Source organism: Echiichthys vipera (genome assembly GCF_963691815.1).
Source record: "Echiichthys vipera genome assembly, chromosome: 2".
NCBI lineage: Eukaryota > Metazoa > Chordata > Actinopteri > Perciformes > Trachinidae > Echiichthys > Echiichthys vipera.
In genome coordinates, this window is record NC_139827.1 from 13,563,655 (window position 1) to 13,577,044 (window position 13,390).

Consider the following 13,390-nt stretch of genomic DNA (forward strand, 5'->3'; position numbering starts at 1 on the left):
CATATTAGTTTTTCTACATCATAAGTTGCATTGTCTCAGTGCAAGTGGAATTGGTTTTATTACATTATATTTTTATCAGGAGTGCTACTAGTTTGATATTTCCACTTCAGGAAACATTTTGAAGCTTTGCAGTCTTGCCTATGGATCATCACAGTCAAGCACCGCCACCAAGTGGTCATGACGTGGCAGTTACAGTCCTGAAGTGAAAAAAACAAATTTGATGTATTTTCCTTTAAGTTTAATTCAAAAAGTATTTGAGTTTAAGTAACAAAGTTTGACATTGTTATCATGTAAACGAAACATTTTGAGGTGTAGGCCTACTTTGTGAAGGCTAAATAAAATAAAGAAAGAATACAGTCGTAAATGAGCATCATGGTAAATGTACCGTTGTGCTTTTCGCCACCAGAGAATTAGATTTTACAATAATGCATATATTTCATCGCATACTGAAAGCCGTAAAGTTAGTTATGTATGGTGTCATCTTGCAATCCAACCACACCGCTGGAGTGGAACCTGTACTTTATGTCCAACGTCACCTCTACCAAATTGCTTCGTTTAGGATCGTAGTACTTTATTCGTGTGCATGCGGTGCACGTGGGATGTTCCACTGGTCAAGTCAGCCAGGATTACATATCCGGAGGCAATATTTCGCAACAAAATGTACTACAACTACTTTGTAGCTTTGTGGCATACTGTTGACAACTTAATTTGAAATCTTCGTTTCCGCTCTTACTCTCCGTCCTACCTCAAGCTCACTTGATGCAGACTTTCAACAGGTGCCAAAACTGAATGTGCAGCAAAAGTGAGCTGAGAGTAAAATACCTGCAGTCTAAAATACAATAAAATAAAGTAAAAGCAGGCTGTGGGTGGTGATTTCACTGAAATCTTTCTTCCTTTATTTCCCTTTTCTCCATCCATCCGACCTCTGACCCAGAATGGTACATCCCCTTGGTGTAATGAAAATAGGCTTTCATTTATCATTGTCCTCAGTTGCCCCAAAAACATGTTTATGAGTGAAAGTAATGAGATAAAGGAAACCACTGTACGCGAGTCTCTATACTTGTTCTGTGTTTATTTATTGAAGGCCGAATTTGGTAAGAGGCTTATTCATGACTTGAAGAGACTTAATATTTTCTTATTGATCAAAGAGATTGAAGCTCAACGCTGTTAATTTCCTTTGTTATTATTATTTCACCATTTTTGCCTTTATTTTGTAGGTATTCATATTTAAAGTAACTGTTAATACAGATCATTAAGCACTTTAACAATTGAAATTTGACAATTGTAAAGACATCAGTTTTGACCTTAATGACTCATTGCCATTTGCTTGGGGGTTTGTGGAGGCCATTTTAATACTCCCTAAAGTATCATTTTTACTTTTTGACCAAACTGCATTTTCCCTGTAATGAGGCCACTTCAGAAAGAAATGTTCCTTCTGGATTCACAATATTTCAGAAGAGCAGTGAGCCCTACGTCAATTCTATTAGGGTGACTAGTGCCACGTCCGTTTCTAAAGACTGATGTTCTGTCAGGAGATGCTATGGCAATACATGCATGTACTAAAGGATTGTACCCGAGTCACAAAAGATTGGCTTTCTGAAAGCAAGCGCGGTTTATAAATGGGCGTAGGGTCCTCCTGTTACCTGGAAGACAGAAGAGAGGCAAAGAGAACAAACTATCCTGCAGAATCACACCAAGCTTTCAGCACTTTGTTTGCTCCAAATGAATCTCTGTTGAGATAAGACACAAGATGCTAAAATAAAGTATATTTGAAGTTTCATTTTATCATGAAAACGAAATGTTTGCCACTAACCATTCTAATATCTTACATGTGTATACTTTTGAGGACTACTTGTTTTACTTTTGCTTCTTCCATTTCATACTTTATACTTCTGTACGTTCTAAACTTTATCTAGAGTAAAACATAAATAATTGATGATTTTGTATTAATCTGAATCTCCAGAGTCACTAGGCAAACTATAATTTTGAAATAAATGCAGAGTAAAAAGTACAATAGTATAAGTATTAAGTGTAAAGTAGCAGGAAACTGTAGTGAAATACAGGACAAAACTGATCAGAAGTACAGTACTTGAGTAGATGTACAAAGTTATTTTTCACCACTGTCCAGTGAGGAAAAATAATTTTAACAGGATAAACTTGAAGCATTTCTTCTTTTAAAATGTGTTTTTAAAGTACAGAAGCACATTTAATGTAATTTAATGTGAGAATTTCTTCTTCTAATATGTTTTTTTAAGTACAGAAGTGCATATAATGTTGCTTTCCTTTTTGATTTCATATAAAATATGCATTACCACCTGTATGTTATATGTTTTGAATATTTGATATGTAGCTGATGCAGTGTTTTGTGAACATGTATATTGTGTAACGTACATGTTGTGTTAGTTTTCAGAGATAATCTGTTGTGTTAACAGTGTGTTCCTGTTTCTTTTGTTGTTGTGTTTGCACAACATTGTATTAAAGGTCAGGGTTTCTTTACTGTCTCCCTTGGAAGAAATTTACTTTGGACATGGGCAAGTTGCTGCATGGACAATACAAAATGGACCACTGCTACTTCAAATATATACTAAAACACATATATACACTGCTCATCCATACACATTCACATTCTTCAAGCACATATTGGTCATCCATCCATATCAGTGCAATAGATAAATACATGTGCCTATATGTTTGATGCATTTTCACCACTTGAATACATTTACTATAATATCTGTACTTGCAAACTAAAGCTGAACTTCATCTGTGTCTTTGTTCACACGACATCTGTATGTCTGTCCATCCAGGGAGAAGGATCCCTTCTCAGTTGATCTTCAACCTAATCAGGTGAGTTGGAGCAGGGAGAAACCTAAAACATGCAGAGCAGCAGCCCTCTAGGAGCAGGATTGGACACCCCTGCCTAACAACAGAAGGGTGTAGCTTCAGCTCGGCCTGGGGCTCTTTTACGTGGCATGTTGACTTTGTGGGTGGAGTTTCACAATCAAAAGACATACAGCTTAGGTAAGAGGTTGACTCTAGAATTGTCCATAGGTATAAATGTGAGCGTGAACAGTCGTCAGTCTCTAGGTGATGATGAAGATGAAGACGATCATGAAGGTCCAAGCTTGTTCAAGATGGAAGTACATCTTCATCTTCCTCATTCTGGCTGTGGCTGTCTTACTCTTTATGAAATATGTGGAAATCCAGCAGGTGAGAACTTGGTTTTGATGGGGTCACTTAAAAGGTGGACCTTATTTGAAATGTTTATTGTTAGTTAGATTTCCAGATATTGTATAAAAGTGTTAAAGTGTTCCCTTGTAGCTCTTCACTTGACTTGCTGAGAACAGCAACTCCTCCAGTTAAAGGATAAGGCTGTCATTTTTCTATCCTTCAACCAAAACCATCAATGTGTTCTGTTCCTACTGAAGAAATAAATCATAATAATCATAATCATAAGATAAAGTCCCATTCGAGACATGTGTTAAAGTATTTAAAGGCCCCTCTTATATGATTGACATTTTGTTTAATACGGATTTCTTACATAGAAAGTAAAAAAATTCTGCAGGGAAAAATTAATTTAATTTTCAAAATGTAACAGAATATTCAAACATCATTTAATTGTTTTGTTACCGCATGTTCTTTTGGTCCAGACCCAGATGGGAGAATAGTACACATTACAAACAATTCCCCTTGGTATTCACGTTCAATGGCTGCTCACAATTCAGCGACTATTGCAAGTCTCATAGAGTAGACTTCCCAATACCAATACTATATATATATATATATATATATATATATATATATATATATATATATATATATATTTAAATAAAAAATGTATATCCATTTTTGGGACACCCTGTATATATTTTGTATAGCTCCAAGTGAAGTCCCAAAACAGCTGGGCACTGAAGGGTTAACGTGTACTTAAAGCTGTTCACTTGTGATCAAATTCCCAAAGCCACATATTAATGCCAGGTGTGAACAGGTCCTCTGTCTCTTCCACTGTGATCTGTAAAGATGCATTCAGCTAAATCAATTTGAATGGGTTTTTCTTTACTCTCCTCATCAGTGCAGTTTGTGTAAATGTGAAGAGTCCCTGATGTTTTGTACCTTTAGTGTGGTCGAATCCTGTGTATGCTTCATCTTGACCATTTGTTATACTTAGCTAATCAGTTTTGTTTGCATTTGTTTGATGCATCTGTCACCATTTTAGTTTCAGCATGAAGTGTCCTCCACCGTCGTCGAACCGAAAGTTACCACTGACCTTGAGATGCATCATGGCCTCTGCGAATTACAGCCACTGCCTCCCAAGGAGGCTCAGGAAGAACGCCTCCTGCTAGACTCCATTGCTTGGCCTGAAACTCTGCTTTTGCCAGATCCTCTTATCCTGGAGCAGACCAGTGATCCAGCTCACAGTACCTTCACCATTCTCCCAGGGAGGGAAGGTGGACAGTGGCACGTAGGGGATCAGCTGGAGGTTTTGATCAAAATTTCTGACTTCAAGGGCCGTCCCAAGAAGACTGGGGGAGACCTCTTATACGCCCGGGTGCACAACCCAACACTTAAAGCAGGTGTGGCTGGGCATGTGGTGGATCATCTCAATGGCAGCTACTCTGCTGTAGTGTCTTTACTCTGGGAAGGAAGCGCACAGGTTGAGGTGATGCTGAAAACTATCATGTTAAATATGTTTGTACTGTAGGTGTTTTAATCTATCTTCTAACTAACTTCACTAAGCCCCACCCCTGTGCTACACCAGTTCACTTTCAGGTCTTAAGATGCATTCACACCGGGCAGCGCCAGACGCGACACATCGCTTGAAATGCTAGTAATGTGTTGCATGATCACATTTGGATCACATTTGGACCATTGCGGCAAACGTGTTGCTTCTAATGCGTGAATGTAGATCATGACGTGAACCTGCTTTTAACCGTCAGCCAGCATACAGAAGCTCGGAGTACCGTGGCGAGACCAGCTGCTCCTGCTAGAGGAGGCAGCTAGAAGCCCTGCTAGCGAGGCTTTGGTCTCACCAGCGGGGTTTAAAATACTTCCCGCTGTTGGTTAGGTTACAGCTGTAGGTAGCGGATTGTTAAGCTGTTCATGCTCAAAATTGCTGATTACATTAGAGCAGATCAACTGAATTTATTCTCATAATTTGTTCCACTCTTCTTCATGTGATCTTTGGTTTTGGAAAGACTAAAAGAACGTAACTTTCTAACTTTCTCTAAATATGCAGAGTATACCAAAGACCCATCATCTTCAACATGTCAAACAAATCCAGAGCTTAACAAACCTGCTGTGCCTGCATACAGTTGCTGAGCTATGATTGGGTAATTCATTGGAGCGGACGAGTGAATGGAAGTTCCTCCACAGATGGTTGATGGCTGATTCAAGATGTCAAATCGAGCACTCAAAAAAAATGAAAGAAAACACTCTACCTTAAAATTTACAACAGCTGTCAAAGAACGGAAAAAAGACTTACTGATAGTGGAGAAAGTCTAGATGACAGTGGCACTATTCACACTGGCAGCGGTGCAAATGCATTACATAAAAGATTTGAATATTCACCCCCTGAGTGCAGTGATGGAGGTTAGCACCGGGGACTTAAGCCAGAGGACAAAATAAAAGCGTCTCTTCCTGTGATTTCTGAACACAGTCAGGAAACCAAAGCAGGAAAAGCTAAAACTGGGCTATTGTGAGATATTTATTGAGAATTTAGTGAAATGCTCTGAATGAATTTAAGTTCCTTCTGGTAAACAGTTAACTACTTAGTTTGTGTCTAGAGCTCCTATTGTGAAGGGAAAGCAAAGAAGAAGGGAAGCTATCTAGGCTGCCTTTGACGAGGTTGTAGGTAAAATAGTTTTCCGTCTGATCCATAGATGAATGAGGTTTAGCAGCAGACCTGTTTTTGTTGTTTTAAAGATCAATCTGGTTTACAAAACAACAATCCTTATGAATGTGCCAATTCAATTTATTTGTATTTGATATGACTGAACATGATTGGCCATAATATTAAAACTGTGGTTCTCTGTCCAATCAGGTGATGCTGGTTCACCCTAGTGAGGCCATCACAGTTCTGACCAGGCTGAACATTGAACAACCTGACAGAATGCAATTTCAGAGCGTCTTTCGCCAGGGCTCACGCTCTGAAACCACCATGTGTAACGTATGCCTGCGTCAACCCCAGCTACCACTGTGCAACTTTACTGACCCCTCTACAGGCGAGCCTTGGTTCTGCTACAAGCCAAAGAATCTGAGCTGTGATACCAGGATCACCCACGGCACAGAAGAATTCCATCAAAACCTCAAGGCAAACGAGGAGAAACTCTTTGAGAGGTGAAAAAATCAGAGAAAGGACTGGCATTTTGTGTGACTTCTAAGAAGTATACAGCGAGTGTTACCTATATATTTCATTGGTAGGACATTTCAGAAGTTTGTAACTGTTGTCACAAATGGTCACAGTTTCAGTTATCAGTTACTATAGTTCTGTTATTTGTGCAATGAAGATTAGCATTAGTAGTACTGCTCAGTTTCTAGCCGAGAGCGTCAGGCGAGGAGGGAACATCAGAGGTCAGGCAGGGGTAAGACGGTGGGACTTTGGAGGGAGCCGGAGTTGTTCATGTTTCAATTTCTTCTAATTGCTGAGCAACATAACAGAAAGGTTAGAATACCTTTAATGTTGCTGTGTGTGTGTGTGTGTGCGTGCATGTGTGTGTGTGTGTGTGTGTATGCGTGTGTGTGCTCGTGTCTGTGTGTGTATGTATGTGTGTGTGTGTGTGTGTGTGTGTGTGTGTGTGTCTGTGTGTGTGTGTGTATGTGTGTGTGTGTGTGTGTGTGTGTGTGATATTTTTTTTTTACCTCTGTGTGCTTTTCTTCAGTGGTATCAACATGAAAGTCCTCATTCATGCTTCAGGACCTGCCAGTGTCACTGTGTTGCCAAAAAAGGAAGGTAAAGCACAACATTTTACAACTGCCACCAATTCAATTCAATTTCAATTCAATTTTATTTATAGTGCCAAATTATAACAAAAGTTATCTCAGGACACTTTACAGAGTAGGTATAGAGCACACTCTATGAATTATTTAAGATTTACATAGACCCAACAATTCCCCTGTAGAGTACGGTGGCAGCAAAAACCCTCCTTATAACAGGCAGGAACGTCGGTTGGGGAGGAAGAAAAGGAGAGAGAAAGGGATAGAAAGACCAAGACAGACAAAAGACAGAGAGACAGACACACTTCCAGAGATGCAAGCATCCAAAGAGTAACATTTACTATAATAATATCTATAGTAATGTGAATATGACTCATATGTTATGGCAGTTAATACAGCAGAATAGTAGAAACAAGCACATCTAAGGTGATTGTAAGCTTTATCAAAGAAGAGAGTTTTAAGTTTACTCTGAAATATAGGGAAAGTGTCTGCCTCCCCGATAACACTTGGGAGTTGGTTCCAGAGGAGAGGAGCTTGGTAGCTGAAGGCTTTGCCTCCCATTCTTCTTCTGGAGACTCTAGAAACGACAAGTAGCCCTGCATCCTCAGAGCGCAGCGATCTAGTCAGGTAATATGCTACTATGAGCTCTTTAAGATACGACGGAGCCTGACCAAAAAGAGCTTTGTAGGTAAGGAGAAGTATTTTTTAAATTCTATTCTAAATTTTACAGGTAGCCTGTGCTTCCTTATAATATTTCCTAAGGGAAGCACATATAAGGTGAATAGAATCGGTCCAAGGACAGAACCCTGTGGGACTCAGTGACTGACTTTAGTGTGCATGGAGGATTTGTCGTTAACGTGTAAAAACTGAGATTTATCTGATAAATACGACCTAAACCAGCTTAATGCGGTTCCTTTAATGCCAATTAGATGCTCCAGTCTCTGTAGCAGGATGCAATGGTCAATAGTGTCGAAGGCCGCACTAAGATCTAGTAAATCAAATACAGAAACAAGTCCTTTGTCTGAAGCTATTAGAAGGTCGTTAGTAATTTTTTATTTATTTAATTATTTTTTTCTAAATCTTGACTGGAAGTCTTCAAGTAACTCATTATTATATAAAAAGTCACACAGCTGATTGGGGACTCATTTCTTGAGGGTTTTAGAGAGAAAAGGAAGGTTAGATATAGGTCTATAGTTGGCTAGTACCTCGGGATCAAGACTGGACTTTTTAAGAAGAGGTTTAATTACAGCTATTTTAAAAGACTGTTGTACATAACCTGCTGATAAAGACATATTAATCATATCTAATACAGGAGTGCTAACTAAAGGTAACACTTTTTTAAGTAACCTGGTTGGGATAGAGTCTAGAAGACAAGTAGAAGGCTTTGATGCTGAAATAGTAGAGGTTAATTTGTTAAGGTCAACTGGAGAAAAGCAGTCCAAGAATATATCAGGCTGATAGTTGTTTCTGAGGTTCCTGGGTTTGAAGAAAAATTGGTGCCAAGCGAGTTGATTTTGTCTCTAATAGTTATAATTCTATCATAAAAGAAGGTCATGAAGTCGTTACTACTGAGGGTTATAGGAATAAATGGCTCAATAGAGCTGAGGCTCTCCGTCAGCCTGGCTACAGTGCAGTCCTTGTTCTTATTCTCCTCTATTAAAGATGAGTAATAGGCTGCTCTGGCATTACGGAGGGCCTTCCTATGTTTTTAGACTTTCTTGCCAAGAACGCCACTTACTTTCCGATTTTCGCGATATTTGTTTTAATTCACTTCCTCTGTTTCATTATCTTCTTTATTAAAGGAGCAACAGAGTCGAGTGTTGTTCGCAATGAGCCTGCAACACTGTCAACAAGGTGATCAATTTCAGAGAAACTAACGTTAGTGCAGGAATCTTGAATACTAGGATAAGGCATTAAATTAAATGATGCTGGATTCAACTCCTTAAATCTAGTTACAGCACTATCAGATAAACATCTAGTGTAGAAACTTTTGCCCGGAGGTAAGTAGTACTGTAATACGAATTCAAAAGTTATTAAATAATGGTCTGATAAAATAGGATTCTGTGAAAAGACAATTAAGTCATTGATTTCCACACCATAAGCCAAAACAAGGTCGAGGGTGTGATTAAAACAGTGAGTAGGTTTATGTACACTCTGACTAAAACCAATCGAATCTAATAGGGAGATAAACGCAATATTAAGGCTGTTATTATCAACGTCCACGTGAATATCAAAATCTCTTACAATGATTACTTTATCAGATTTAAGGACTAAATTTGATAGAAACTCTGAGAATTCAGACAGAAATTCTGAGTACGGACCAGGAGCACGGTACACTATAACAAGTATAATTGGCTGCACAGTATAATTGGCTGCACACCACCATAATTATTTAATACTAAATGTGCTACAGAACACAACAGTAGAGCCGGCAAAAATAAATTGTAAAAAGTTGTACTAGTTTCTTCTGGGTACATCGTTCTCTGGAACACAATTTGAGAGACGCACTGGAAGCATGGAGCATTACCCGTGGTTCATTAATGTGTAAAATGCGGTTACAGTTTGGTCTCTCCGGTATTAGGTCTGAAAGCTGTTATCCCCAAAGTAAGGAGCTGCTACTGCTCGCTTGATAAAGCTTTATGCGATGTTTAGCAGTTAAATCAGGTGCTTTCATGTTCTTGTTGGCATTATCGTTGCTTCTTCCATCCATTGTTCAACAAATACACTAAATACCACCATTACAGGAATGTTAAAAAACTACTAAATAACTAAATCTTTAGTAAATAAACTACGTATTTGTGACACATTTATAAAGATTTATGTCTTTTGTAGTCACAAATTGACTTGAGGCTGACTGACAGGTTTGGGAGAGACCTTTGTTTTGGTCTTTTCATGGCATTTGTTGAAGATAACAAAAATATGAATATCCTCACCCTTATTCTTCGCAGGTCAACCAGAGATGAAGAGCAACATTGTGACATCTGGACTCTATGGCTATTACTACCGGGGTGTGTGGCGAGCACTTGATGGCACCACAGTTCGTCAATTTGACGTTTCTGCCAAAATTCATTGTCTGAGAAAGAAGGAGGTCCACATGTTTGGAGACAGCACGATCAGGATGTGGTTTGAATATCTCATCGCAACACTACCAGGTAGCTGATTCACAGAGATTTCTGACAACAGTTTGGGTTTGTTCACAGTGTAATTTAATTGGATCTCTCTGTCATCATTTTAGATCTTAAGGAGTTTGCCCTGCATAACCCGGGAAAAGCTGGACCTCACATGTCTGTGGACCAAGTGAATAACATTATGGTGGCATCCCGCTTTCACGGGGTTCCTATCCGAATTGTCTCTGTGGCAGCCGGTGAGCTGCGTTATGCTGCCAGTGAAATAGATAGCTTACTTGGAGGCCCTAATACTGTTGTAGTAATTGGTGTCTGGGCTCACTTTGGCACTTTCCCTGTTGAGCTCTACATCCGGCGGCTGCAGAACATCCGTAAGGCGGTGGTGCGGCTGCTGAACAGGGCTCCGGGCACAAAGGTCCTCATCCGCACAGGGAACCCCAAAGCTCTGACACTTTTTTATGCACTAACCAACAGTGACTGGTACACACTGCAGTGTGACAAGGTGCTCAGAGCCATGTTCAAAGGACTGGATGTTCGTATGATCTATGCCTGGGAAATGGTTGTTGCCCACCAACTGCCACACAACCTCCACCCTACAACTCCCATTATTAAGGATATGATTGACGTTCTCTTGTCCTACGTGTGCCCTCAATAGGGCAGCTAGATGTATGTTTAATGGGGGAGACGAACTACATCTACTTTATTCATGGAATGTTGAATGAGCAGAACAGAAACAGTACTGGATGGAAAACAGCTCTAAGTCATGTTGCCATTGGTTATAAACACATACAACCTCATTCCTCATGTCTTAGGATTGCCAAGCAGCATCCCAGGAAATGATTAACCCAAGTAGACCCAGGCTGGTTGTCTGGGAACCCCCAATAGACTTTTTAAAAATGTTTTACATTTTTGTACAGATGAGATATAACATGCTACTTAGTGAGCTTTAACAGTGCTGGTAGGCTACTTTTGTTGCCTTTGAACAGTTTGCTAAGCTGATAACTCCATCTTTATATTGAATGGACAGATATGAGAAGGTAACTCCAAAAACTTCAAATTCAGAGGCTGGATCAAAACAGTCAATCATGCACCAACGAGTTGTTTAACAGAGCGTTCTGTTGATCATTTGCAATTTGTAATTAAAGTTGGAAAACGAAACATGACTATGTATTCACATATGTATGGGATGGGTCTGTAGAAATGGTTGGTCTCTGCTATCTGAAAGAAGCTGCAGTCATACCTGGCAGACAGGTAGCTATCCAGTCGGTCTGGCCTCCTAATAAGGAAATGTTCCTTCTGGATTCACAATAGTTCAGAAGACTGAATTTATATCTGGAGAGACTGTGGCAATGCATGCATTATGTACGGACGGATTGTTCTGAATCTAAAGTCACAAAAGATTGTCTTTCTGAAAGCTGCAGTTGACACTAAAACACAAGCAACTAACAACTATTGTTTGTCATATTGGACAAAGATATATGTTTAACTAGAGAGAGAGAGAGAGAGAGAGAGAGAGAGAGAGAGAGAGAGAGAGAGAGAGAGAGAGAGAGAGAGAGAGATTTTTGAAGAGTTGAGTGTGTAAGGCCTTCCTGTTACTTGGAAGAGAGGCAAAGCGAACAGACTATCCTGCAGAAAAATATCTAATATCCTACTTGTGTATACTTTTTGTTCTGTGTCCTGTGCTTGGGTCTCCGTTCTAGTTTGTAACACTTTTAAGGTAGACTTCTTGTGTTTCTTCTTCTTCCATTTTATACTTTATACTTCTGTTCCAAAGAGGGAAATGTTGTACGTTATACTCCTCCTGTACTTTATGTACATTATCTAGAGTAAAACATCATAATTAATTTGATTGGTGTCTTCTGGTGTTTACTCTTGGCCCATTTCACATTGGATCACAAAACAGACTAATACAAAATCATCAGAGTAAACTAACTAAAGTAATATGCTACTCTAAAAAAGCCCTCTTCAAATACTTTTACTGTTGGTATTAAGTATTATAAATGAATGAAATGTCATGTATCTGTCTGTTTGTCTATTCTTTGAGATGACAGAGTGGCGGTCATCACCACAATGCACACAATTTTTTCTAAATAACCAAGGCACAAAAAAACTTTAATTTGTGATAAATCATTGAGCAAATTAGAGAACAGTAACCATTGTGCCAGAAGAGAGATTTAAACCATGTTTTATTAGGGCTATAGAATTCAAAAATAAATAGGAAGTGTAACTACTGTTTTTGAGTTGTTTGTTTTTTCACACAACAGCCGATGTCTCAGGATACATGTAGATATAACCAGGGGCGGAGTGGGACACAAAAACTGCACCGCCCGCAACGGGCTCCACCCATCCCCTCCACCAGGACAGGGCAATACTCGGACAGGGGAGTGGGAGTGTGTGTGTGTGTGTGTGTGTGTGTGTGTGTGTGTGTGTGTGTGTGTGTGTGCATGTGGGAGTGCGTGTGCATGTGTGTGTGCGTGTGTGTGTGTGTGTAAAACCGTGATATGACAACACCGCCCCACTGAGGAGGAACTATGAAGAACTCAGCTCAAAAGTTTTGCTAATTAGCAACAAAGTCAAAGCTTGGGCTAACCGTTTTCCTGTTAACTCACCTGCATCACTAGTTGATGCCTGGTTCTGGTTGTTTTGGAATAAATCTGTGATTTTTCACCACTTTGATCCACTCTCCTCCAGCATCCGCTTCTTCTTCATTCTGGCCTTTTCAGCCCCTCCTTTCTCTTTTCTCTTCTTGCCCTCCAACAGGTGTAACTGAGCAAATCAAACACGCAAATCCGATTTCCTTTTCCACTGTAAGAAAATCCACTCCTTCAACCTTGCAGCTTTCTCTCTGTCTGACAGCCGCTCATTCACCCCCATTCATTCATTGGAGCGATACGCAGTTCCCATTTCCCATGAGGCTTTGCTCCGACCATTCTACATTTATGAACAAAAAAACAAATTCAATCGTTGGCCTTTTATATTTGTGGTCATGAAAGTTATGCAACGTCTGAATGAAAAAAATAGATCAAGATAGGAGGCTAAACAAAAATCAGTAGGCTGGATTAATGAGAGTGACACTGTAGCAACCATGAGTGAGATGTAGAGACACAACAAGTGTTTTATATACTGGTTGGACTCCCAATTGTGGTTTATAGAGGTTTCTGAGATTTTCACAGGAACGCGCTTGATTCCGGAGGTTTTTAAATCAATGGGCCGGTCACGGCCGGTTCAGGGTCATACCTCACGGGTGATGTGAACGTTAAAATGGTCTTTAGGCTACTCTGTAAAAAGCTCACAGTTTATCCCATTTAAGTTACACTACATAGAACTCCTTTGTT

The 13,390-nt window shown here is 39.6% G+C and overlaps 1 protein-coding gene across 1 annotated transcript; it reads left to right on the forward strand.

Annotated features, from left to right (window-relative positions):
• Nucleotides 1-4,270: 4,270 nt before the first annotated feature.
• Nucleotides 4,271-10,710, forward strand: LOC310963924 (NXPE family member 3-like; the record flags this gene model as incomplete). The annotated part of the gene is made up of 5 exons (XM_083936881.1): nt 4,271-4,657; nt 6,038-6,333; nt 6,876-6,946; nt 9,879-10,082; nt 10,166-10,710. 5 exons carry the CDS (start codon nt 4,271-4,273, stop codon nt 10,708-10,710), a joined length of 1,503 nt encoding a protein of 500 aa, XP_083793007.1.
• Between the last annotated feature and the right edge of the window lie 2,680 nt (nt 10,711-13,390).